Source organism: Rhineura floridana, chromosome 3, assembly GCF_030035675.1.
Source record: "Rhineura floridana isolate rRhiFlo1 chromosome 3, rRhiFlo1.hap2, whole genome shotgun sequence".
Classification (NCBI taxonomy): Eukaryota; Metazoa; Chordata; class Lepidosauria; order Squamata; family Rhineuridae; genus Rhineura; species Rhineura floridana.
This window is the reverse complement of record NC_084482.1, coordinates 148123338-148149123: the sequence shown is the minus strand read 5'-3', so window position 1 is coordinate 148149123 and position 25786 is coordinate 148123338. Positions and strand designations below refer to the sequence as shown.

The 25786-nt window shown below is 41.8% G+C and overlaps 2 protein-coding genes across 7 annotated transcripts in view; one reads left to right on the top strand and one right to left on the bottom strand.

The window, feature by feature from the left end:
- Positions 1 to 25786, bottom strand: part of CCDC66 (coiled-coil domain containing 66) — a 75610-nt gene that overhangs the window by 13505 nt on the left and 36319 nt on the right. For 2 of the 4 annotated variants that reach the window (XM_061618272.1, XM_061618273.1), the window contains 4 exons: positions 9583 to 10058; positions 8514 to 8551; positions 2644 to 2918; positions 2106 to 2227 (listed from right to left, as the gene is read on the bottom strand). In XM_061618272.1, coding sequence (XP_061474256.1) covers positions 2106 to 2227; positions 2644 to 2918; positions 8514 to 8551; positions 9583 to 10058 — 911 coding nt within the window. The other 2 variants (XM_061618275.1, XM_061618276.1) reach the window with 2 other exon arrangements.
- Positions 1 to 25786, top strand: part of TASOR (transcription activation suppressor) — a 132470-nt gene that overhangs the window by 105952 nt on the left and 732 nt on the right. Inside the window, exons 25-26 of one of the 3 annotated variants that reach the window (XR_009761484.1) lie at positions 2641 to 2707; positions 7684 to 7800. The gene's annotated coding sequence lies outside the window, so the exon portion shown is untranslated. Of the gene's footprint in view, positions 1 to 2640; positions 2998 to 7683; positions 7801 to 25786 lie in introns of those variants that run through there. The other 2 variants (XR_009761485.1, XM_061618269.1) reach the window with 2 other exon arrangements.

Sequence of the window (25786 nt, the reverse complement as noted above, 5' to 3'; positions counted from 1 at the left end):
TCCTCTGACCCGCCTTTTCTCTAAAAGAAAAAGCCCCAAATGCTGCAACCTTTCCTCGTAAGGGAGTCGCTCCATCCCCTTGATCATTCTGGTTGCCCTCTTCTGAACCTTTTCCAACTCTATAATATCCTTTTTGAGATGAGGCGACCAGAACTGTACACAGTATTCCAAATGCGGCCGCACCATAGATTTATACAACGGCATTATGATATTGGCTGTTTTATTTTTACTGCATTCCCTGGGATCCCCTTTCTTTGGAATTGGGATATATATTGATCGCTTCCAGTCTGTGCGCCATTGTTTAGTTTTTCATATTTGTTGACAATTTTTTGTCAAACTTTGGACAGATTCACTCTCAGTAGCTTGTAGCATCTCTATTGGTATGCCATCTGTTCCTCGTGATATGTTTCTTCCAAGCATTTTAAGAGCAGCTTTCACCTCACATTCTAAAATTTCTGGTTCTTCATAATATGGTTTCCCCATGAATGAATCGGACGTCCTTGCATCTCTTTTTTATAGAGTTCTTCAGTGTATTGCTTCCATCTCCCTTTAATTTCATCTCGGTCAGTCAGTATGTTCTCCTGTTCAACCACCCTACGCTTGATTTGAATTTCCCTTTAATTTCTCTAATCATTTGGAATTGGGCTCTTGTTCTACCTTTTTTGTTGTCTCTATACAACAACTATTATAATAGTTCTCTTTGTCCCAACGTACTATTCGCTGTATTATTGCATTTAGGGTTGTGACCGTGTTTCTATCTCCTTTTGCTTTCCTTCTTTCTTTAACTATTTTAAGAGTTCCGTCCGTCATCCATTGAAGTCTTCCTCTCTTAACTAGAGGTATTGTCTTTTTGCATTCTTCCCTGATAACTTCTCTGACTTCATTCCATAGTTCTTCTGGTTCTCTGTTAACTAAGTTTAAAACCTCAAATCTGTTCCTTATTTGATCTTTATATTCTTCTGGGATGTTATTTAAATTGTATTTTGGCATCATGATTGTTTTGTTGTTCTTTAGCTTTACTCTGATTTGCAATATTACCAGTTCATGATCTGTACAGCAATCTGCTCTTGGACTTGTTTGTGCAGAAAGTATGGAACTTCTCCATCTTCTGCTACAAATTATATAATTAGTTTGATTCCTATACTGACCATTTGGTGATGTCCACATGTACAGTCGTATTTTCGGTTGCTCAAACAATGTGTTAGCAAGGAACAATTGTCTTCACAGAATTCAAGTCTTTCTCCTGCTTCATTTCTATCTCCTAAGCCCTATTTCCCTACGATTTCTAGTTCTTCTCTGTTCCCTACTTTTGCATTCTAGTCCTCCATGATTATCAGCACATCTTGTTTTGGTGTGTGATCAATTTCTTCCTGTACTTCTGCATAAAATCTCTCCAATTCCTCTTTTTCTTTGTTTGCCACTGACTCTGCAAAGTCTCAGAGTCAAATCTACATATAACACAGAATGAGGTGGTAGAAATCTGGACTGTACCCCTTCAAATTGCAGTATGAGGGGAGGCTCTCTCCACTGTTAAAAAGGTTTCTGTATCTAGAAAGATTAGCACATGAGAGAGAGGACTATTCTTTCTCAGGTATGCGGGTTACTATATTCAGTGAATTTTTTACATGGTGAGGGCATTCAAAAATATGACCCTCTATTGATGAACTGAGGTGGTACAATTCAGAATTCTACTCCTCATTCTGTGCAATATGTAGATTGTGCTTATGTTTAAAGTTACTATAGAATGAGAAATAAAATAACATGCACACGTGGGAGCAGATCAACACATTACAAAATGAGTATTTTATTTCTCCTTGACTATGATTTAGATATGTTCCCAATAATAAAAACAGTGGTATCAATGAGAATAAAAACGTTAAAAACAAAATAGGAAAGATAAGCTAGTTCACGAGAAAACACAACAGGTCCCATTAAATGAGACACACACATACTCCGATATAAATGGTATGTGGAAAGAACTGGAAGTGAAAGAGGCTTTGCTGAGAAAGGAATTTAAGATGAAACAAAGATGTAATATCCGTGAATCTAATCAAGAAAATGTAACATTAAAAAACCTAGAATTATCAATCCAGCTAATACAGTACCTGTCGTAGTTCTGAAAGTCCTTTGAGTATGGCCTGCTGTCTGTCTCTTACCACGTTAGGATTAAAAAGTGGATCCCTTGCATGATCAGAGCTAAAAATCTGCCGTGGTGTATGGTAAGCATCTAAAGGTAAAAATAGATGAGATTAACTGGATTATAAGTGATCAGTATTACTTTTTTTTTACCATGCAAGAGAGATTTTTGGTGTTTAAAGACTGTTTTTATTTCAAATGGATATAGAAAGAAGACAATATGTATATAAGTTTCTAAGATAAAATTTTAATCAAAATATTTAAATGAAAATATTCTAGGGTATTCTAAATTCACTAGTACATCATGAAATTACTAGTAGTATATATTTATTAGATTGACACATTTTAGATGAATGATTTTGTTAGACTAATATTTCATTCTGCATACTATTGCACTAGAAGCAGTTCATTGGAAGAAAGGCTTCGGGGAAAAATAATTTTTAAGTTCAGTGTAATGGTACAATATTCATTAACCACAGGCATTTTTTTAACTCTATATTGTAGTACCATTCAACTGCTGATATTGTGAATCGTATGTTGAAGGCCTAGTCATGGGTGCATCTGGATCAAGGTAATACACTTCATTTGTTCGCACGTAGGGAACAAAATGAGAAGAAGGTGGCCTTTCCACTTCAACACTTGGAGGTTGTACTTCACTCTGATGCTTCTCTGTATATATACTTTTCTCTCTTCCATTGTTGCTATTATGAGCTGGAAAATCAGGAGTCTTTATTTGCTGTTGTAATCTGTTTTTAACTGCTGGAACAGGTGGTGATTCAGATCTGTTTTAAAATGACAACAACAATCTTCAGATCTGTTTCACAAGCAGAGAACTTTTATTGATTTTCTTGATGGTGCTGATCCCTATTAAATTGTGTATATGGAAGGATCTGAATTTATTTCTTCTTGGTTGGCGAATTTTCTTCAACAAAACTACTGAGATGCTAATTGTATACCTGAGCCATGTCTCCTTTAATCTTGTTTTCATCCCTGAAACCCTTAGCTTACCTGGGCATTCATTTAGTAATATACTGTGCAGCAGCCTACCATATAGGCAGTAATAGCTAAAACCCAGTATTTTTATTTGTTACAGGTTTATTCTGCATTTCTTCAGGAGCTCATGGTGGTATATATGGTGCCGTGCAAAAGTAATCAGACCCCTGACCAATGCTCTGATATTACTGAATTACAAATGGTACATTGTAATTTCGTTCTGCATGATATTTTATTTTGAAACACTGAAACTCAAAATTAATTACTGTAAGGTGACATTGGTTTTATGTTGGGAAATGTTTGTAAGAAACATAAAAAACTGAAACATATTGCTTGTATTCAACCCGTGCTGTGGAAGCTCCCCGTTTACACAGATGAAAAAAATGGTCATTGAGGACACAGTTACCTTACCATTGGCCTCCACCTGTGAACCATTAACGTTGCTATCAGATGGTCAGGATAAACCCACTGCAGAAGGATTATTGGTTAGACTGTGGATCTGAAGGAAAATGAAGACCAAAGAGCATTCTACAGAAGTGAGAAATAATGTAATACAAATGTATAGATTAGGAAAAGAGTACAAAATATTATCCAAGTGTTTGGATATCTCAGTGAGCACAATTGGATCAATAACCAGGAAGTAGAAGCTGCATCACACCACCCAGGCACCGCCAAGAAAAGGCCGTCCCTCAAAACTCAGCACTTGAACAAGAAGGAGAGGCCAACAGTCACTCTGAAGGAGCTACAGAGTTCAGTGGCTGGGACTGGTGCACCAGTCAACCCTATCAAGAGTTCTGCATAACACTGTCCTGTATGGGAGGGTGGCAAGAAAGAAGCCGTTACTCAAAAAGTACCATCTGAAAGCACGCCTGGAGTTTGCCAGAAAACATGACAGCCCCACCTGCGATGTGGGAAAAGATTTTGTGATCATATGAGACCAAGATAGAGTTTTTTGGCCAAAACTCAAAGTACTATGTGTGGCGCAAACCTAACACTGCCCATGCCTCAAGACACACCATCCGTACAGTGAAGTATGGTGGTGGCAGCATCATGCTGTGGGGATGCTTATCAGCAGGGACTGGGCATCTTGTTAAAATTGAAGGAAGAATGGATGGAGCAAAATACAGGAAAATACTGCAAGAGAACCTGCTTCAGTCCACTAAACAACTGAAGCTTGGGAGAAAATTCACTTTTCAGCAGGACAATGATCCCAAGCACAAGGCCAAAGTAACATTGGAGTGGCTTAAGAACAAAAAGGTGAATGTCCTACAGTGGTCCAGTCAAAGTCCTGACCTCAATCCCACTGAGAATCTGTGGCGCTCTTTGAAAATTGCAGGTCCACAAGTGATGTCCAACCAACCTGAACAACCTGGAGCGAATCTGCCAAGAAGAATGGGCCAAAATCCCTCTGACACTGTGTGCAAAGCTGGTACATACCTATCCCAAAAGACTTAAGGCTGTTATTGCAGCAAAAGGTGGCTCTACCAAATATTTATGTGTGGGGGTTGGAATACTTATGCAAGCAGCATGTTTTAGTTTTTTATGTTTCTTAGAAACATTTCCCAACATAAAACCAATGTCACCTTACAATAACTGTACCATTTGTAATTCAGTAATATGAGAGCACCGGTCAGGGGTCTCATTACTTTTGCACGGTACTGTATGTCTTCTCCTTATTGGGATAACCTGACCTCAGTTGTCCATGCTTTGGTGACCTCCTGTCTGGACTACTGTAATGTACTGTATGTGAGGCTACCCTTGAAGACAATCTGGAGCCTGCCACTGAGCTAGTGGGCCCAGTTCAAGGTGTTTGTGTTAATGTATAAAGCCCTAAGTAACTTGAGACCCACGTACATAAAAGAGTGCTTTCTCCAATATCAACCATCTTGGACCCTATGACTGGAAGGTAAAACCTTTGTGGTGATGCTGACACTGGAGGTTTCTCAGTTGGCATTAACCCGATGCTCTCCCTAGTGACATGTGTCTGTCTCCCTCATTATTGAATTTTAAAATATTTCTGTTTACCCAGGCACTTTATGGCTAAATGTCATGGCAACCCTGAAATCATTAGGTGAGAGCATATGATTGTTTTTAACTGTTTTTAGAATGGTTTTAATGATATTATTTTAACAATGTATTTACCACCATGAGCTCGTTTGGGAGAAAGGGCAGAATATAAATTGAATAAATAAATAAAATAATTATTTAGGGAACAGAGAGAGAAGCTTTTTCCTATCCCTTGATTCTATCAAGACATCTTCAAAGGCTTTCCAAAAGGACCATCTGTCAAAGAAAGGAGCAGAAACAAACTAATCTTAGTAGAAACAAACTAATCTTAAATAAACATACAATTTATTACAATTGCTGTCAGGATGCCTACCATCACAGGCAAAAGTCTTTGTTTACTTGTTTAAATTGTACAGTGTACTGAGCCCTATCGAGGTGCATATCCTGGGAGTATGTTAGGCCAAAGAATGGATCTCCTGGAAAAAGAAGAGATGACCATGCCAAAGCCAAAGTTTCATGATACTTGAATAGGATAAGGTGATTTGTTAGGTTTATCCTCAGCTTTTCGAATCACAACACCAGAAACCAGTGTTCCTCCAGGGCCATCCACAAGGGGAACCCTTCAAACTTATCATGGATTCATGAGGTAATTCTTATTTAAACTGTAGCAGTTTAGAGGAACTAACAGGTCCTTTGCTCTCACACTTGGAAGCACTTCTTAATACATATATGACAGAGCTATCCCCTAGGAAGAAATCTTTCAAGCTCCTCATAGACACTCGAGATCATTCTTATATATTTATTATCTGGTGGCCCTCAAGAGGAGTCAATAGGTTCTTCTGCTGTTGCCATAGAAAATGCTCCCCTGACCCCCGAGGATTTTTTTGGCGGAGGCAGCTCTCCAAACAGAAGCATTCTGTTCCTCCTATTCTAGTGGTTTCGGGGGGGGGGGAGTGGAAAAATCCCTACCTAAAAGAGGACTTTTGTTTCTGCCCTGATGCCACACTGCTCCTATCTGTTTCTAAGGGGGAAGATGCTGTAAATTCTGGAACTCTTCATTTCATTATCAGACAGCTTAGCAAACCCCTTCTAATTCTGAGCTGGGAGGGATCAGACACAGTTTAACCTCTTGGTCGACAAGGTTTGAGAGAATCTCCTTGCGACTCCCCAACCTAAGAGGAACACTCTGGAGGTGCAGATAACCAGAGTTTACTGCCCATACTACGGTGTTTAGAGATTGCTCAGTACAATACTTTTAATAACCCTACTCCCTGATCTTAACCCTTGAGACTTCAGGGCTGACAAGGAGGATTTACCTCCTGTGGTGGGTGTTTGCTTTATGCTTCATACCTGGATGATTAATATGATTTCCCAAGTCCCTGAATAGCACCCATTTTATCTAGCCTCAAAATCTCTAGGTGAGGAGACTCAACACTGGCTATCAGGGCAGGGAGAAACGGAAACTAGAGGCTTGGGGAAGAGATCTTCCCACTTAACTCCCACATGCAATTTTGCACTTCACTATAGAGACTGATGCTGTATCAAAAAGGCTGCGCTTATCTTGATGTTGTTTAAATGGTCACTGGTGCCTGAAGGCCCAGAGAAAATAGAACTGTAGAAAAAAATGGGAGAAAGTCATCAGAACATACAAAATTGTGTGCCTTCCACCTGGCTGATGTTAGGCTAATTTCTGTTCCCCTTGCTTGAGAAGGACTATGTGTCATCACCCTGCAGGGGGGATTGAGAGCCCGTAGGGCAGGAGTGAGGAACCTCTGGCCTGCACGACAATCTTGGTCTGCCAGGGGGAACCCATTTTGGTCCACAAAGCCATTTTCCTCAAACCAAACCCACCCATCAGCTGATCTCACTAGTGATATCAGCTGATAGGTGGGAGGACAGAATATAATCCTGCATTGGCTGTATACTTTGTTCCTAGCAGGAAACCGGATCACGCAGCCAAGGCAGCAGGATTTAACCCCTGCCCATCAGCTGATGTGGAGTTAAAGTTCTTTGCAAAAGCACTCTCTGAAGCAGCTCTGCACTTTTCCTTTAAGCAGGTGGGCAGTTCTCCACTTCTTTAGGCAGCTCCTGCCCACTCATTTAAAGGAGAAGCGCAGATCTGCTTCAAACAGCACTTTTACAAAGGGTTTTAAGACAGCCCCCGTGCTCCCGTTTGAGCCTTTGGCTCCCCTTTTAAACCTCTGACATCAGGAGTTTAACTACCTGTTATACTTGGCCCACAAGATGGATACTGATAAAGATTTATTTATTATTAAATTTATATCCCACCCTGCCTCCCAGAAGGAGCCCAGATCTGCTGTATGGAGCCAAAAAGGTTCCACACCCATACACCCTAGGGGATCTAGGGGACCCTATGCACTGAGCAGGTACACCAGCTGCAACCTGTAAGGTTAAAGAGAACCCCCCCCCTCTGATTTTGCAGATGAATAAGGTTGTTTGGGGTTCATGAAGCCTTTGAAGTTATTCTTCTTGGTGCCTTTGAACAAAGGTCCCTTACATCGTTTACTGCTGTGTTCCTTTTTTTAGGCCTCCAATGTAGAAAGGACAATGAGGAGGCAGACAAACCAGGAGGCGATACCTCGTTCATGTCAGGTGTAGCAAGCTGCATAGACAAGACAGTCCATGAAACAGAGCTGTGGAAAAGTAAGACTGAACTAGAAACTCACTATTCTATTCCACCACTGTTTTTACAAATAGCGTCAAAGTAATCATGTTTTATTTCTATAAAATTGCAATAAAACATATAGAACACCTTTGACAGCGGGTGGAACAATCTACCTGTCTATCAGGTAATGTCATTATGTCACATGATTGACAGGTGGGTTGCCCTGCTCACCTGTCAAAACCCCTTGCCCTTTGTGAGCCTCTCCACACTTCTTTTGACTATCCCCAAAGTCAGAGGTGCAAAGGAGCTGCATGGGGCAGCTTCAAAGAGCAGTGCTGGGAGGGTGAAGCAGTTTCCATTTGAATGGAAACCACTTCCCTCTCCTTGAGCAAGGCAGACTCCTATCGCCCATCAGCTGATGAATGGTTGGGAGCGCACCTTACTCCACCAAAGGAACAATCAGGAGCCAACTTTAAGCCCCTGACTGTTCCTTTGAAGCCCTGCCCTTACCCACCCACACCTATCACACAGGCCATCAAATGAAGGGTGGGCAGGCATGGCTGCCTCAAAACAGTCTGGCAGGCCAAACGGAGAGAGCTGGCGGGCCAAGTTTATCCTGCAGACCAGAGGTTCCTCACTCCTGGAATAGAATTTTAAGGTGGAAAAAATAATTTCCAAAAGTTACAAGAGCCTTGACCTTGTGAACATGAACTATTTAATTATTTTTTTGTCTAATAGAGAAGAAACCTACCTTTGTTCAGGCAAATTGTTTTCTGGAGATTGTTCTTCCTAAAATAAAGCCAAAATAAATAAATAAATAAATGTCAAGAAATTTCTCACCCTCTGTATTTTGTAATTAATACTTCAGTTACCTTGCTTTTTCTCACCTTTGAATGTTTGTTTGTTTTTGAAGCAGTTTAAAATGTATTTGGAATTCCTATGGTACATACCAAATGTGACAATTGTTGTTATTATCATTATTTATCAGATTTATATCCCGCCCTTCCTCCCAGTAGGACCCAATATATACATATAAACCCCCATTCCTGATATCACGTCGCCTGCTGGTGTCTAATAAACAGGAGCCAGGGCAGGACTATGTATATGAAGGGATTTGGGGTAAGGTTGAAAGGTGTAATAAATACAGATGGAAATGAAAGTGTGAAAAGGACTGGAACCCCACCCTACCTGTCAAATTAGAAGATCCTTTACATTGTGGGGGGCTAACCTGTGGTCCTCCAGATGTTGTTCCGGCTCAAACTTCCATCAGCCCTAGCCAGAATGGCCAATAGTCAGGGATGATGGGAGTTATAGTCCAGCAACATCTGGAGGGCCATGGGCTAGCCATCCCTGCTTTAGATGGTAGTTGTATCCCATCATTTCTCCAAGGAGTCCAGGATAGCAGATTAAAGGGTTACCTCTTCTTATCCGCACAACACTCCTGTTAGGTAGGTTAGATGTGAGTGTGTAATTGGCCTAAGAGCACTTTTTGGATATTTAGACCAAAGGTTATGAGAATATTTCCAAATAACATTGTCATATACTTCAAGGATGAAATCTGTGCCATTTGATGTAAACATGTACCCTGACACACAAATTATAAAATCTATTTAAATTATAAACATGGGTGTTTTTTTTAACTCAAATCAGTTGCTCATAAGTATTCAGATGGGCAGTGGGGTTGGCACCCTCTTGAATGTCCCATTAGCATCTGTCCAGACTGGTTGCAATCACAAGTTATTAGAATCAGTAACAAACAAATTGTGGAGTACAGAATCAGCTTTGGAATACTAAATCATTACATTTCTCATTGAATTCACCTTATTCTTAACATCATAGTCATGATGAGGTGAGAGGGATCTGTCTGGAGAAACTCCTTTCTTTTGACTGAGATTTCCAGGGCTATTTCTTTCGACCAACTGAAGCAGTTCCATTTGTCGTCTTGCTTTCTTTTCTTCCCTTTGCTTTTGCAGGCATCTTGGATATTTTTCTGATGCTGTGATATACCTTTTGCAAGGTTTGTTTATGTTCCAGTCTGGTTTTTTCCCATTTCTTTCCATTGCCTTGGTTTGTTTCTGTTTCTGTGCAAACTGTTCATATAGATTGCTATAGCTGACAATATTCTCTTTTTCAGAAATCTTTTTATCTAGAAACTGTGCCTCACTCTTGCACTTTTTGCTGTTGAAGTCTACTTTATATTCTATAGCAATATTTGGAGATTCACAGTCTGTTCTTCCTTTCACAGCTTGCTTAGTGCAAATTTCAGAATAAGGGTGTACATCAATGTTACTGCTATCTAAAAATAAAAATACATATTTGCATTTTTAAGTAGACCTTTCGGTGTATCCTTACTAGGTTTCTTCAAACATTGCTGATATTTAAAGTGACCAATATGAGTATCGCTTTTTCTTTGAATAGCCAAGCAACATAACAAGAAAAATACATTCAGCATAAGCAAGCATAAATTTAAAATATTAAATTAATAATTAACTGAAACACTTACATTAACCATTTAGTTCTATTTATTAAAAAAGAGCAGTGAACAACGGATTTAAGGACAGAGTGTCTGCTGCTCTAAGGAATCTAAAATAAATTCAAAGATATTTATGTATTATATTACAGTAATAATTAGAATCACCTATTTGAATATTTAATAAACTATTTTTATAAGTTAATATTTAGTTTTAATGGCATGTGTTTTATGGAATCATATTGTTATTAACAAGTGTAGATGTATAATATGTGTAATTAGAACTTAGAACAGTAGAGTTGGAAGGGGCCTAAAAGGCCATCGAGTCCAAGCCCCTGCTCAGTGCAGGAATCCAACTTAAAGCATACCTGATAGGTGGCTGTCCAGCTACCTCTTGAATGTCTCCAGTGTTGGAGAGAACGCACAACCTCCCTAGGTAACTGGTTCCGTTGCCGTTCCATTGTAACAGGAAGTTTTTCCTAATGTTCAGTTAAAATCTGGCTTTCAGTAATTTGAGGCTATTATTCTGTGTCCTGCACTCTGGGATGATCCAGAGGAGATCCTGGCTCTCCTCTGTGTGACAACAAAGTACTTGAAGAGTGCTATCATATCTCCCCTCAGTCTTCTCAAGGCTAAACATGCCCAGTTCTTTCAGTCTCTCCTCATAGGGCTTTGCTTCTAGTCCCCTGATCATCCTTGTTGCCTTTTTCTGAACCTGTTCCAGGTTGTCTGCATCCTTCTTAAAGTGCAGTGTCCAGGACATAGTACTCAAGATGAGGCTTAATCAGTGCCAAATAGAGGGGAACTAGTACTTCACATGATTTGGAAACTATACTTCTGTTAATGCAGCCTAAAATAGCATTTGTCTTTTTTGCAGCCACATTACACTGTTGGCTTGCATCTACTTGTGATCAGCAACAATTCTAAGATCCATCTCACATGTAGTATTGCTGAGCCAAGTATCCCCCATCTTATAACTGTGCCTTTGGTTTCTTTTTCCTAGCTGTAGAACTTTGCACTTATCTGTGTTAAATTTCATTCTGTTGTTTTCAACCCAATGCTCCAACCTACCAAGATCTGTTTGAATTTTGTTTCTGTCTTCCAGAGTATTAGCTATCCCTTCTAATGTTGTATCATCTGCAAATCTGATACGCATTCTTGCATCTCCTCATCCCAAGACATTAATAAAAATGTTGAAGAGCACTGGGCTCAGGACCGAGCACTGCAGTACCCTGCTCATTACCTCCCCCAGTCTGAGAAGAAACCCTTGATAAGCACTCTTGATTATGACTCTGTAGCCAACTGTAGATCCACCTGACAGTTGTTCTATCCAGCCCACATTTAGCTAGCTTGCTAATCAGAATATCATGGGGCACTTTGTCAAAAACTTTGCTGAAATCAAGATGTATTATTTATCTATTCATTTATTTGATTTATATCCCGCCCTTCCTCCCAGCAGGAGCCCAGGGTGGCAAACAAAAGCACTAAAAACACTTTAAAAATCATAAAAACAGACTTTAAAATACACTAAAACAAAACAACTTTAAAAACATTTTTTTAAAAAAAGCTTTGAAGATATCTTAAAAAAGGGTTAAAAAACATAATGTTTAAACATAAGTTTAAAAACATGTGAAAAAACAATTCCAACACAGAAGCAGACTGGGATAAGGTCTCAACATAAAAGGCTTGTTAAAAGAGGAAGGTCTTCAATAGGTGCAGAAAAGATAACAGAGATGGTGCCTGTCTAATATTTAAGGGTGGGGAGTTCCACAGGGTAGGTAGGTACCACCACACTAAAGGTCCGTTTCCTATGTTGTACATAACGGACCTCTTGATAAGATGGTATCTGCAGGAGGCCCTCACCTGCAGTGCATAGTGATCGACTGAGTCTTTCAAGTATCCTGGTCCCAAGCTGTATAGGACTTTGTACACCAAAACTAGAACCTGGTCCAGGAGCAAATGGGCAGCCAGTGCAATTATTTCAGCAGTGGGGTGACATGTTGGCGATACCCTGCCCCAGTGAGCAGTCTCAACCCCGCATTTTGCACCAGCTGCAGCTTCCAGACCAACCTCAAGGGCAGCCCCACATAGAGCGCATTACAGTAATCCAACCTGGAGGTTACCAGTGCGTGGACAACAGTGGTCAGGCTATCCCAGTCCAGAAATGGCCACAGCTGTCTTATTAGCTGAAGCTGGTAAAAGGTACTCCTAGCCATGGAGGTCACCTGGACCTGCTCTTTCAGAGGGAGTACAACCCCATCCAAAGCAGGCAACTGACCAATTATCTGAACTTGGGAACCACCAACCCACAGCGCCTCTGTCTTGCTAGGATTCAGACTCAGTTTATTGGCCCTCATCCAGCCCACCACTGAGTCCAGGCAGCGGTCCAGGGCTTGCATGGCCTCTGCCGATTCAGATGTTACAGACAAATAGAGCTGGGTATCATCAGTGTACTGCTGACACCTTGCCCCAAATCTCCTGATGACAGCTCCCAAGGGCTTCATATAGATGTTAAACAGCATGGGGGACAAGATGGTACCCTGCAGCACCCCACAGCACAACTGCCAGGGGGCTGAAAGACAGTCACCCAATGCTATTCTCTGACAGCGACCCTGGAGATAAGATCGGAACCACTGTAAAACAGTGCCTCCAATACCCATCTCACCAAGTCGGCCCAGAAGGATACCATGGTCAGTGGTATCAAAAGCTGCTGAGAGATCAAGTAAGAGTAACAGGGTCGCACTCACCCTGTCCTCCGTCCCATCAGGGCGACCAAAGCCGATTCAGTCCCATAACCAGGCCTGAACCCAGACTGGAACAGGTCAAGATAAACTATATCATCCAAGAGTACTTGCAATTGCTGCACCACAACCCTCTCAATCACCTTCCCTAAAAAGGGGGTATTTGCGACCGTTCAATAGTTGTCGCAGACCAGTGGGTCCAGAGTGGGCTTTTTCAGGAGCGGTTGGATCACCGCCTCTTTCAGGGTGGGTGCAACCACTCTCTCCTGCAACGATGTATTGACCACATCCTGGATCCTCTCAGTCAACCCCCCGTGGCAAGCTTTAATAAGCAAAGAAAGTTCATCTTGTTTGTTTTCCATACTATGGGCATTATAAAGACATCGAAGGCCATATGATTTATGTTCAGGATTCCCCCCTGCATTTTTACGAAGACTATTATCTGGCCATTCTCTCCGTTCCTATCACTGTGCACATGCCTTCGTCAATCATTACCTCCATGTTTACGTCTCCTTTCCCCTTAGGTTTCAGTTTAAAGTCCTCCCAATGAAGTTCTCCATGCTGTGGCCAAACACATTCTTCCCAGTCCTTGTGAGGTGCAACCCACCAGCAGTCCATTTTCCAGGAAGTGTAGCCCATGATCCTAGAATCCAAATCTCTTGCATCAGCACCACCTTCGTAGCCAGTCATTCACCTGGAGTATTTTTCTTTCCCTTTCTACTCGTCTTGTAAGTACTGAAAGGATGGATGAGAAAACTATCTGGGCCCCAAAAGTCCTTGGGTTTCCGTCACAGAGTTTCAAAGTCTGATGTGATTTCTTTGTAGCTCTGCTTGGCAGTATCATTTTTTCCCACATGGATGAGAAGGGATACGTGTCAGTGGGCTTTATTAGTGTTGGAACCCTTCAACCACATCTCTCATCGGTCCTCCAGGAAGATGGCATAGCTGGTGAATCCATGGACCTTCTTGGCATACTTGTGTTTCAATCCCATGCAGTAGGGAGTTTCTTACTACTCCTCCTCCTCTCCTCTTCTTGTTGCGAGGCGTTTAATTGTCTCTGCTTGACTGAGCTTCAGCCTCTTGTGTGCTGTCCCGCAGGGTCTCCTGGAATTTTTTCTCTGCAGGCTGTTCTCCAGTCTCATCCTCAAGTGCCTGAAAATGGTTCCATAGTTCCACAGGTGAAGAGTGTCTTCTAGTTATCCTGCTCCTGTCACCCTTTTTCATGGAGTTTCCTCCACTTTGTTCCTCAACACTCTCCTCTTCTGCTTCAACTTGTTGTTCTTCCACCTTCTGTACTTCCCTTTACTGTTGTTATTCCAGCATTCTGTCTAAGAATTCTTTGTCTTCTCTTATACTCTTGAGTATGGCCACCCGCCACTCCAGACCTCTCACTTTTTTCTTCCAACAGTACCATTAGCTTGTATCTGTTGTACATGCACACCATTTTTGTTATCAGACAAGAAAACAAACATTGCACACATCTTGCAGGTCACCACCACCGGAGTGTCATTTCAATCCACAGCCTCTATTCCTATTTGTTTCTATCTTTCTTCTTGTATTGGAATGGTCTGTACTTTGTCCTGTCCTCCTTGAAGGTTAACAGGAGAGTACCGCTGGTATATGATGTATGCTACAAGAATTTTTTTTTGTTAGGGGCTTCCCCCTTAACCTCCACCACCAAACTCCTGTTCGTTTGCTCCACTTGCTGTCTGAGAGCTGGTTCACTTGTATGTCTTTTGACCAGCTGAGGCAGCTTCCTCTGCTCTGCTCAGTTAAGTCAGGAAATGAATTAAACTCCCAGCACACACAGCTCCTGCTAGTTGCACTCAGCAGTTTTCAGGCCACACCCCTTCAATCAACAGCTATCAAGACACACCCCTTCCACTAAAGCTTCTATGGAGCCCTTCAGCCTTTCCACCTATTCAGCTGAGCTCACAGTGACTCAGAACAGCTGAGCATGAGGTCAGCATATGGTGACTCAGAACAGAGAGCCTCCTGGGGTTACTCCAGGTCACTCACCTCTTTGCCTTTGTCTCTTCCTCCCTATACCTCCACTGCCAATCTCCTGTTAGCTCTCCCTGTTCATTTGCTTTGTTCGCTTGCTTTCTGAGAGCTGGCTCACGTGTATATCCTCTGGACCACCTGAGTCAGCCCCCTCTGCTCTGCTCTGCTCAGTTAGGAGTCAGGAAACAGAATTCTATTTCTAATTCTGTTTAATTATCAATGAATAAATGGGATGCAGGGAATGAAGCATTAAAGCTGCAATTCTAAATACACTTCATCTTGGAGTAAATCCTGTTGAACTCAGATGTACTTCCAAGTAGACATCCATAGGATTGCATTTTGTACAGTCCATTGTGTTGGTGATTATAAGTCATCAATTAATAACTTTAACATCTTCATCACTGAGTTGCCTTCACCTTATAACTGACAACCATACACATTGCTTTTCTTTCAAGAATACGTCCAGTGATGTGTATTACTAATATTAATGCTAATGTAAAAATTCCTATAGCACAATAACCACTGATCTGTCCTTCCATACTTTTCTATCAAAGTATCTGAGAAATGATTAGCCTTTGTAAATAATTATAAACCTAAAGGATGTCCAGGCATTTCCATGTGTTCATACTGGTTCTATAGGATGTCCAGGCATTTCCATGTGTTTATACTGGTTCAGGTAGGTTTTGTGGTTGGGCTCTTGTTGTGTCCATATCAAGTGTTTAAGAGGAGTCTTAGTAAGTAGAAATATAGGTGATGTCATCCCAACTTCAGTGATCATGGGTAGAGGGAGGTATGGCCTTGGGGAAGTGGTGAACTACCATAGAAGACAAGGGTAAGGCTATCCACGTCTTGTTCCTTGCTCCCACTCCTCTCATGGACAGGTTCCTCATTGCTCATCTACTGTGCCCACTGGCTTTCGTGTGCTGTTGTTTAACACCAGATCGTTACGCAATAAGATCTGATCATGGATGAAGGTGCCAATTTGTGTGCGTTACCAAGACCTGGGTGAGTGAGCTGGGATGAGTTGATCTGTCCCAGTTTTGCCCACCTAGATAGTTGGTGCAACACCAGCAGGGATGGGGGGGGGGAGCAGGTGCTGTGGTATACAGAATTTTCATTTCTGTCACCAGAAAACCACTCTTTTTGGTGCCTACTGAAGACCTTCCTCTTTCAACAAGCCTTTTAAGTAGAGACCTTATCCCAGTCTGAGTCTATTGGAACTGCTTTTTAGTATGTTTTTAAAGCTTTTTTATATATAAAAATTGATGTTTTTAAAGATTTTTTTAAAAAAGATGTTTTTAAGGATGTTTTGTTTTAATATGTTTTAAAGGATGTTTTGTTGTAATATATTTTAAAATCTGTTTTTATGATGTTTAGAGTGTTGTTAGTGCTTTTGTTTGCCGCCCTGGGCTCCTACTGGGAGGAAGGGCTGGATATAAATCTAATAAATAAATATATAAAATGATAAAAATATTGCATTAATGTTTGAAACCTATTCTTATAGATCAGATATGGTTAGCAGTGGGCGCCTAATGTTTTTCAGAGCAGTTGTCTATACCAATATCCTGATACTTAGCAGTGTGATGATGATTTCAGACTTAATGTATTCAACAACCAACCATGATTTTTAACTAAGCAACCACAAGCAGTTATGGCAATCCTAAACCAGTGTCTGGAACCCATGATCAGATGACAAGACAAGAATCCAGACAAGATAGAAATTATGCTGCTTTGGGAAGTTGGATTCCATGGGTTGTATTCAACTAAATCCTACTCATAGGAGACCCAAGTTAGTCATATCTATTAACTTCAATGGGTCTACTCTGTGTAGGACTAGCATTGAATACCATTTCATCTCTTATCAATGGTATGCACCCCAAGCAGCAGCATCCCATATTTGTTGCTAATATTGGATAAACAGCTGGTGGTGGTGCTTTTAATCAATTATATTAAATATGCTAGCTGGACCACACCACAGTAATCCATGCCTTTGTAACCTCAAAGATCACATTTTACATGGCTTTGTCCTTGAAAGTGATTTGGCAGTGCAGCATGCCTGTTGCTGAATGTTGGCAGATTGTATCATATTGGTAACCTTTGAACCTAATTCAAGATAAGCTTTAAGCTATCCCTGCCCTGAGATTGACACACATTAGAATGTCTCCCTCCTTATATAAACTCACTTGCTTTTTAGGATTAAATGCTTTGCTATAAATTTGTGCTATTCAGGAATAAGATTTCTGGGTACAGAGTTTCCTCAATGGTTCTCCTAGTTTCAGAGAAAAGCCTCCCCAAGAAGGGCATCTGTCTTTCTCCCTCCTAGTTTTTAGAAACCTAGAGAAGTCCCATCTGCCTTAAAAGGCCTTTAGAGGAAGGAACCTTGTTGGACTTATGCCACTGATTTACACTTCATGGCTGCATTCTGTTTTCTGAATCTATTTTGTTGTTTCGCATAGATATGTTGGCTACCTTTAGCAATGCTGGAAAGGCAGGATAGAAGAATTTTAAATAACCAAGCAGCCCAATGATAACTGAACATGATCAGTGGCCACAGAAGGCTCCCCTGAAAACTGGGGAGATGAAGAGGAATGGAATTGAGTATCCTGGAAGAGAGCATGGCTGGCTAGCTGGCTGGCACACTAAGCAGAAGTACTCCATGATAATATTTTGTTACAGATCCCACTTGTCTCTTCCTAATCTGAAAATGTCCCTAATGTAGAAAAAGAGCACTTAACAGTACAGTAGCCATAGAAAGTGAACTTGCCTAAAACATTTTTCATTTAGTTAGGAATACAGTGTTCTGTATTCTCCACAGGTGGTGAACACATAGCATGATGGGTTATGCTGCCTCTCTCATGCCCAAAGACAGGAAACACAGGTCTTTGTGCATTACTCACTTCCCTCCTGCTCTGACTAGTCTGTATACTCCCCAATTGTCTATTTCTTCTCAGGCTTGTGATGTTTTAAAGTCAATTTGTCCATTTGTGTGCGTGTGTGTGTGAGTGAGTGAGTTTGTCTTTGGCTCATCTATGCTTTGTGTTGTTTGCCAGACATTTGTGTTAATCAGTGTTCTCCTGATTCATCATCGTTATTACTGTGCTCGGTCTGTTTGGATTTTCAGTTAAAACATCAGTAGTTTGGTTTTGCTACTAGTAGCTTCTTCCTTCCACTAAGTGTGTACTTAATTGCTGTGTCTTTGTCCTCAAACAGAAAAATGTGTTTGCTTATTCTTATAATGTCTTCTGTGCTGACTGTCTCAGCCTTCCCTGTGAGTTTGCTCTGGGCAGGGATCAAGGGCTGAGCTTTGCATTTTTCCCCATTGAATCCTCAAGCAAGGCTTTTATGAGCAAAGTTAGTAAGTCCAGCCCGCTGCTGTGTCAGGCACAGCTGTTGACTGAGAGCCCCACACATATTTCATCTGTTCTTGTGGGCTTTGGTGGTGAGGAAGGCAAAATGGTGGGCACAAGAGAACAAACTATTTCAAGAACTGCTGGAGTATCTGCAATGGCTTATATTCTTCAAAATGTGGCTTTTCCATCTACTGCTGCTTTGGGGGGCATAGTAATTTTGGTCCCATCAGTGCTAGTTCAGTTGGGGAAGCCCAAATCAGGCACGCAGGAAGACAAGAGCTGCTCTCTCCCTCTTGCCTTGAGATGTTTAACAGGGACACAGTGAAGGTGGTGTCTGAAGATGTGGGCTGACCACAACAGCAACTATTTGGGGCCAATTTTTGTATTTTCTCATTTTCAAGTCTCTCCTCCTAATAATCAGGAGCTAGAGTCAGCCCCTCAAAGGCAGAGAGCTGTTACTCCAACCAATTATATTGTAGCTAATGTTACAATATGTCTTGTACTGGACAGTGTATCCTTTTAAAATCAGGGCATTAGATCAGTTGGAGGTTGAAGCAATGATGGTTTAGAAAGAAAGAAAGAAAGAAAGAAAGAAAGAAAGAAAGAAAGAAAGAAAGAAAGAAAGAAAAAGAAATGATGTCTAATAGACTGCTTTCAGGTAAACATTGCCTACGCTTGCTTTGTAAGGCCATGGCATTGCTGGATTTCAGTGCCACAGATGAAAAGCCTGCCTTTTCTACATTAATGGGGTGTTTAGTATTTCTGATTAAAAAGCTTAGAGGAAAAGCTATTTCTGTTCCCCTGTTCCAGAAACTGGTCAAGTCAGAGTGCGATGTGCCTTTGCAGAACAGGTGTTTAGTGGCATACACTAATGAATTTTATGTCCTAGACCAGCCATTGTTTCTGCTTTGATGGTTGCTGTTATTCCCTTTACCAAGTTCTTCAGTTGGATAAAAAGAGTGCTAATCAGGGATTTGGGAACGTTGCTCAAAATGGAGTGATGTATAAGACCTCACTGCAGGCATCAAAGTATCATCTTCCTCCTTGTTTGCCTGTTAGCAGTGGAGGACATTCTGTATTAGTGATGACACCTCTTACTGAATTGACAGGCAGGGTCCAGAATCCTTTGCATCCTCTCCAGGGAGAGGAGTTGTACCACTCTCCAGTCCGATCTTGCCTGTGGTCGATGCCAGTTGGGGTCATTTAGACTGCTAAATAACCCTGAGTAATCTGTTAAATTCCTTTGTGAGTTTGTTCCTCTCCTTCCGCCTGATCCTTGTTGGTGTTAATGTTTTTTCTTTTAATTCCATCCCTTGTTATTTTTTTTTGCCTCATTTCAGTGTTTGCATGGCTGCACACAGGGAAGAGATTGGGGAGGAGGCTCATTTCTCCCTTCCTTTGTTGGGATTTTTCTTCTTCGACCTTTTCCAATTTTGGCCTCATGGTGGGCTTGGGAACTTGGGAACAGAGACTTGATTTTGAGTACCCTGAGGGGTCCATAGCAGCTGCCGGGGTTCGCTCTGTGCTTCTTCAGCCAGCCTGTGGCTGCTATGAGGAGACATGATTTTGAGTACCCTGCAGGGTCCATGGCGGCTGCCAGGGTTTGCCCTGTGCTTCTTTGGCCAGCCGTTCACTGCTGTGAGAAGTTTCTGCGACTGTAGGATTGTTGTCTTCTTTGTTCCCTCGGCAGCTGAGACAGTGCTTTTTACAAGGCTATTGGGGCTTGCCATTTTGCTTTGTGGGCTATGTCTGAAATGGGAGCACTGTTTCCCTGAGTGGCTTTGGCCATTCCATTCAGTAGCGCTCTAAGCAGTTTCTGCCGCCTTACTATTAAGCCCATGATTTAAAGGCAGTTGAGAGAGCACGCCATTAAAAAAAAAGGAAGGAGTGCCATTTTGTTTTGAGCAATTGCGGCTGTTTCTTTTGGGAGTGCTCTCAGCGGTTATGGCTGCTTGATTGGGAGTACAACCATTCACAGCAGCCTTTTAGGGCCTACCTCACCACTCTGGTCCCAAGCAGATTTGCCTGTTTTCCCCTTTCACCTTCAGTATTGGCTTTATCATGCTGCCTGCCTGCTAACACTCCAGTTCAGTAGGGCAGCAGCTGCCAGAGCGTGCTGAGGCAGGATCCCTCATTACTGTCTCAGAGGAGTGCGCCTCAGTGAATTTCCACCTGTTTTAGTGTTACTGGAGTAGCAGGAGAACCTTTTTTAGTTATGGCTTCTCCAGCCAGCAATTTTGTCTGTCAGTATGTTTGTGACAGGGAGGGGGGCATTTTTTGGTGGATGTTTCCCCCTTTTCCAGTGTTCACAATGTGGGGGCTAGCACTGGCTCTTTGCAAACAGAGGCTGTGTCTTTCCCCTCAGAAAGTGATTTTGCGAAGTTGCAGGGCTCCCTGAGGGCAGCTGGCATCCCTAACAAATCTAGGGCTGGGCGCACACAAAGCCACAGTTCTAGGCGTAGACACTAATCCTGTCTAAGCACTGCAGGAGAGGTGAGTAAGACACCATTCCAGGAGGCATGAGAAACAGAAATCCCACAGATCTCTCTCAAGTAGCAGTTCTATGGGCTCTCCTTCCTCCCCCTACAGACTATTCCTGGAGTTTTTCTCCTGTCATTATGGAGGAACCTGCTAGGGAAATGGTTGGTATTGATAATGCATTTGCCATCAACATTTTCCTGCTGGGCTAATTTACCTTTGTTCCTGTCTTATTGGCTGATGTCAGGTCCCTTTACCCAGAGTCTGTCTGCTGGAGCAAAGGGTGCTTATCGATTAAATTTGTGATACAGTCTGAACCCACTACAGGGGGCAAAGTCTCTCCCCTTAGTAGTTTTCTTTCCAGCCCTGATATGCGAGGGGGTTTGGTCAAGGTGTGGGACTGTGACCTGTGTATTTTCCTCTTCCAGAAGGGTCGTATGTCATGTCGGAATCAGATTGTTTCTCTTTAAAGAGCTAGTACTCTTCTCCAAGGCCTGCTGGCTCAGGGGAGTTTCCAAGGAAACAGCTAAAAAACCCTGTTGGCTCCTCTAGAGGGCCACAGTCTGTAAATGAATAAATATTCCTTTCTTGGACAGATAGTCATTTTGGCCAGTTTTTGATGTTCTCAGTAGAATCAATAATAGATGCTTCCTTCTATATTCCCTAATTAAGAGGAAAAGAAGGCTTGCTTCCATTTAAATAACAGTTGAAGCTTATGATTACTGGTACTGTGAAGGTTCTGCCACTGCCTGAATGTTTCACCTAGCTGGAGAAGCTTCTTTCTCTTACTGATATCAAAGCATTCAGGTGCTTTGCTACCTAAATTCTCTGATGTTCATCAGTGATGCTCTTTCTCCTCTGATTGCAGGATACTAAGCAGGTATTTCTATTCCAGCATTCTCGTGGCTGCTAGCCAGAAAATGTTCTTGGACATTTATTTCATTTTGTTTGTTGTTAAATATGTAAACACTTGGAAAGCCTCAATACAATAGTACAGGCCATCAAGCAGGCTTTTGTGGATCTCATGGAGGCAAACAGTCTTTTCCTCAATGCTTCCCAGAGAATTCAGAAGGGCTTCTGAAGGCAATTGCCACTAAGACGTTCATTTCATTCAAGAATTCATCAAGCTTAACTTTTAGAGTTTCTGCCAGTGCTGATTGCTTATCTTTTGACTCAAACCTTCATCTCCAAGTAGTGCACATTTGCTTCCAGATTTCTGAGCAGTGCAACTGGTTTATACTTTCAGTAGGAATTGAAAAGTATCCAGGTTACCCTACAATGTAGTGCTTGTGCATCCTCTAGCAAAGTCAAATATTTGTCAGGTTCCATGCCCCTTTTTCAGGTATATGAAGGCTTAGCAACGATTGCAAAGAGATGGATCTTATATGATTAATGTAGCCTAACACACTCTAGGCAGACCCCATTCTGGACCACTCTTCTGCCCTCATCATAGCTATCAGGTCTCGCATACGCCTTTCCACCAATGCCATTACTGTTATGGGTGGTGAAGCAGATATGGATATACGCTATAGTGTTGTTATCACCACATTTTGTCTGAGTTGGTCATAGTTTGTGGAAATCATCAGCTTGGAAATGACTCCACCATGGCATCTTCTAGTGGATCTAGACATGCTGCCTCAAGGTCCTCTTCTGCACTCCAGTTTGGTTTGTCCCCCTGAGCTCCTTTGGGTGGAAGGGCAGGATATTAATTTAATAATGTCTCTGCCTGGAAGTTGAACAGGCAGAGGTGGTAGATGCAATTCTGTTATGCAGGTGTCCTTCCACACTCAGTCTAGAGCAGGACTGAGGAACCTCTGGGCCTCCAGATGTTACTGAACTATAACTCCCACCTGCCCTAACAAGCATGGGCAGTGGCCAAGAATTGTGGGAGTTTTAGTTCAGCAACTAAAAGGCCCAAAGTTTCCCCACACCTGTCCTAGAGAGTGCAAAGAACGTAGAATTTGTCTAAGGAAGGCTGGGATTGCAGTAGAATCTTCACATTGTCCTATCAGCATTGCAGAGGTTGCCATCTGAGCCTTTAAAATCTGTCTCTCTTCATGTGTTGTCACTCAAGTGTTTTTTCTAGTTGCCATCACTTCAGCCCAATGAGTTTCAGATATGAATGCTCTGTCTGTCATCAAGCACCTAGATATATTCTATCATGATAGTCATTCTTTGCACAAATCTGTTCTTCATTCCGTAAATATGCTCCCAGTTTCATCAACAGCAAGATCATGTCATTCCAGCCTTTTGCCCATCTTCTTCCCATCCATCAGAAAAGACATGGCATTCCCTAAATGTGCAAAAAGCCTTGAAGGTTGATGTCTTGAGAACGAAACAGTTTAGGCAATCAGAAGCTTGGTTAATCTCTTTTCACCTGGGCGGTTCTGAGTGTACAGTTCAATCTTAGCAAGGTGGATAAAAGCCTCTAACTTACCCGTTCCATCTAAGATCATTCCTCACTCTACAGGTTGGCAGCTTTCGCAAATAATGCTCCTCTACGTGAGGTTTGTTGAGCCATCACCTGGGTGCATTCTAAATCTCTCCTGAACATCCTCCTGAGAAAACTTGGCATTCTCTGGATGTGCATAGGCATTTAAAGTTTATATTTCTTGCACCTAACCTTTCGGACAATCTGATTCCTTGCTTGTTTCATTTTGCCCAACTTCTCTAGAGAGAAAGATGTCTAATTCTACCCTGTCTTGCCCTCTGCTTGGAGGGTTTCAGATCTATCAGCACTTTCTGTAGCAAAACATCTTCAAACAGGGTGTCCTTCATTCAGACAGGCTGGTTGTAAGGCCAGATCCCAAAGTAAATTTGTTTTTCCATCGACAAGAATGGATATTGCTGAAGTTTTGCCCCACTCCTACATACCTGCTAGAGAAGTCTTGGCACTCTTTAAATGTAAGGAGAGCTCTTAAAGTATACACTAATAGAACAAAATCATTCAGTCAAACAGACTATTTATTTCCACCCTAACACCTTGGGGGGGGGGAGAATAACAAGTTCCACTTCAGCTAGATGGATTAAAACGTGCACCACATTAGCTTATGAATGACTGATGTTACCTGTGCCAAAATGTATTTCAGCACATTCAACAAGAACAGCTGCAACTTCTGCAGCTCTTTCAGTAAACACACCTCTTCACAAGGTATTCAGGGCAGCTACATAAGCCACAATGGCAACGTTAATTAGGCATTACAATATTGATAAATATGCCTCAGGAAGAGGCAGCTTTCATCAGGCAAGTCTTCCAGCAGGTTATTTAATGGGCAGCTGTCATACAGTTCCCACCCAGACAGGATTTAGCTTTAGTACATCCCACCATGCCATATGTTCACCACCTCTGGAGAAGGAACTGTTCTTCTCACCTGAAAGGTGTTTCTCAGAGGTGTTAAACATATGGCATGGGCCCATCCTTTGCAGAGCCGGCTGCCAGATTGTACACATTTAGTTTTTATGTTGGTGGAATTGTTTTTTCCTGTGCTGTGTTCCTTCTGTTTGTTCTGTGTCCGAGTAAGAAGCTGCTCTTGTAATTAAATGGACTGGTCAGGAGGATGAGGTGAGTGAGTACTGGACAAAGACCTTTGGGCACAAGAGGGCAGCATAACCCACCATGCCATGAGTTCAACATTTCTGAGTGTTCAGATGAGAACAATTTTGTCAGCACTATTCCAAGAGCTTTTATGATGTCTATTCACTCCTGTAATTGGCACTGCTCTCCTCATCATTGTCCCTTGCGCTTAATTTTGTCACAGTATATTTGAGTGTACCTGCTTCTAAACAAGAATAATCTCATCAACATGAATTAAGTGAGTTTCTATGGGAGTGACTGAAAATTTCAGCTCCTCCTCCTCCAAACTAACATGTCATATGTCTGGAAATTTACTATATCCCACCTTCTTCATGCTTCTTCTTTGGCCAAACACATTGCGATTCCCAGTCCTCCTGCATCAGGGGAATTAAGAAATGCTCTGCTGAATCAGACTAAACAGCCTATCTAGTGCACCTTTCAGTTTCCCACAGTGGCCACCAGACGCCTATAGCAACTCCTCCAGCAGGACATGAGCACAACAGCCATATGTTCCCCAACAAGTGGTATTCAGAGGCATGGTACCTAATCAGAGCTATATTAAACTCATCCTCTTAATTTTTATCCTCCTTGCTGTAGTTTAACTCTCAAAGTTTACGAATCCTTTGTAGTCTGCTCCATACATCCCCAAGCTATACCACTGATTGCAGGAATTGATAAATATGAATGCATTAATTTCTTAAATATGTCAACATCCTTCCAATAAATATCCTTAACTGTATCAGAGTGGACTTTGCTCCTTCTCAGTTGTTCCTCTCAAACTTACAGAAAGGAAACTTTTTAACATCTCATTTTCTCTTACACTTACAAGCATTGGACTAAGAAGGCTATTGTCAAGGCTTTATGATTATTGTGTAAAAGAGAAGCTACAGATTAATTATGCTAAAACCAAGGTGTTGGTGTTTGGTAAAAGACATGTCAACTTTAGTTGTACAGTTCATGGTCATCCAATCGAACAATGTTGAGAATTCAAATACCTTGGCATTTATTTCTCGGGAAACTTATCCTGGAAAACACACGCCCACATGACCAAACTAACAGCAGCAAGAACTAGCGGGGCTATTCTTAAATTTGCCCGTTCATCTGGTGGCAATTTAATTGACCCTGCCCTGAAAATCTTCCAAAGCAAAGTACTCCCCCAGATTTTTTATGGTGCAGCAGTTTGGGGATGGGAAGATACTTACCTAGTAAGCCTAGAGGTGGTTCAAAACAGCTTCCTGAAAAGACTCCTGCACTTACCCCCTGGCACTCCCGCCACCCTGCTTTGCGCAGAAACCAGCTTGCCCTCAATTAGAGCGCGTGCTCATCTTGCTCTGATAAATTTTGGGAGAATTATAAAAGACGCCCCTTACAAGACTATACTTAAATCATGTCTTGAACATCCACTAG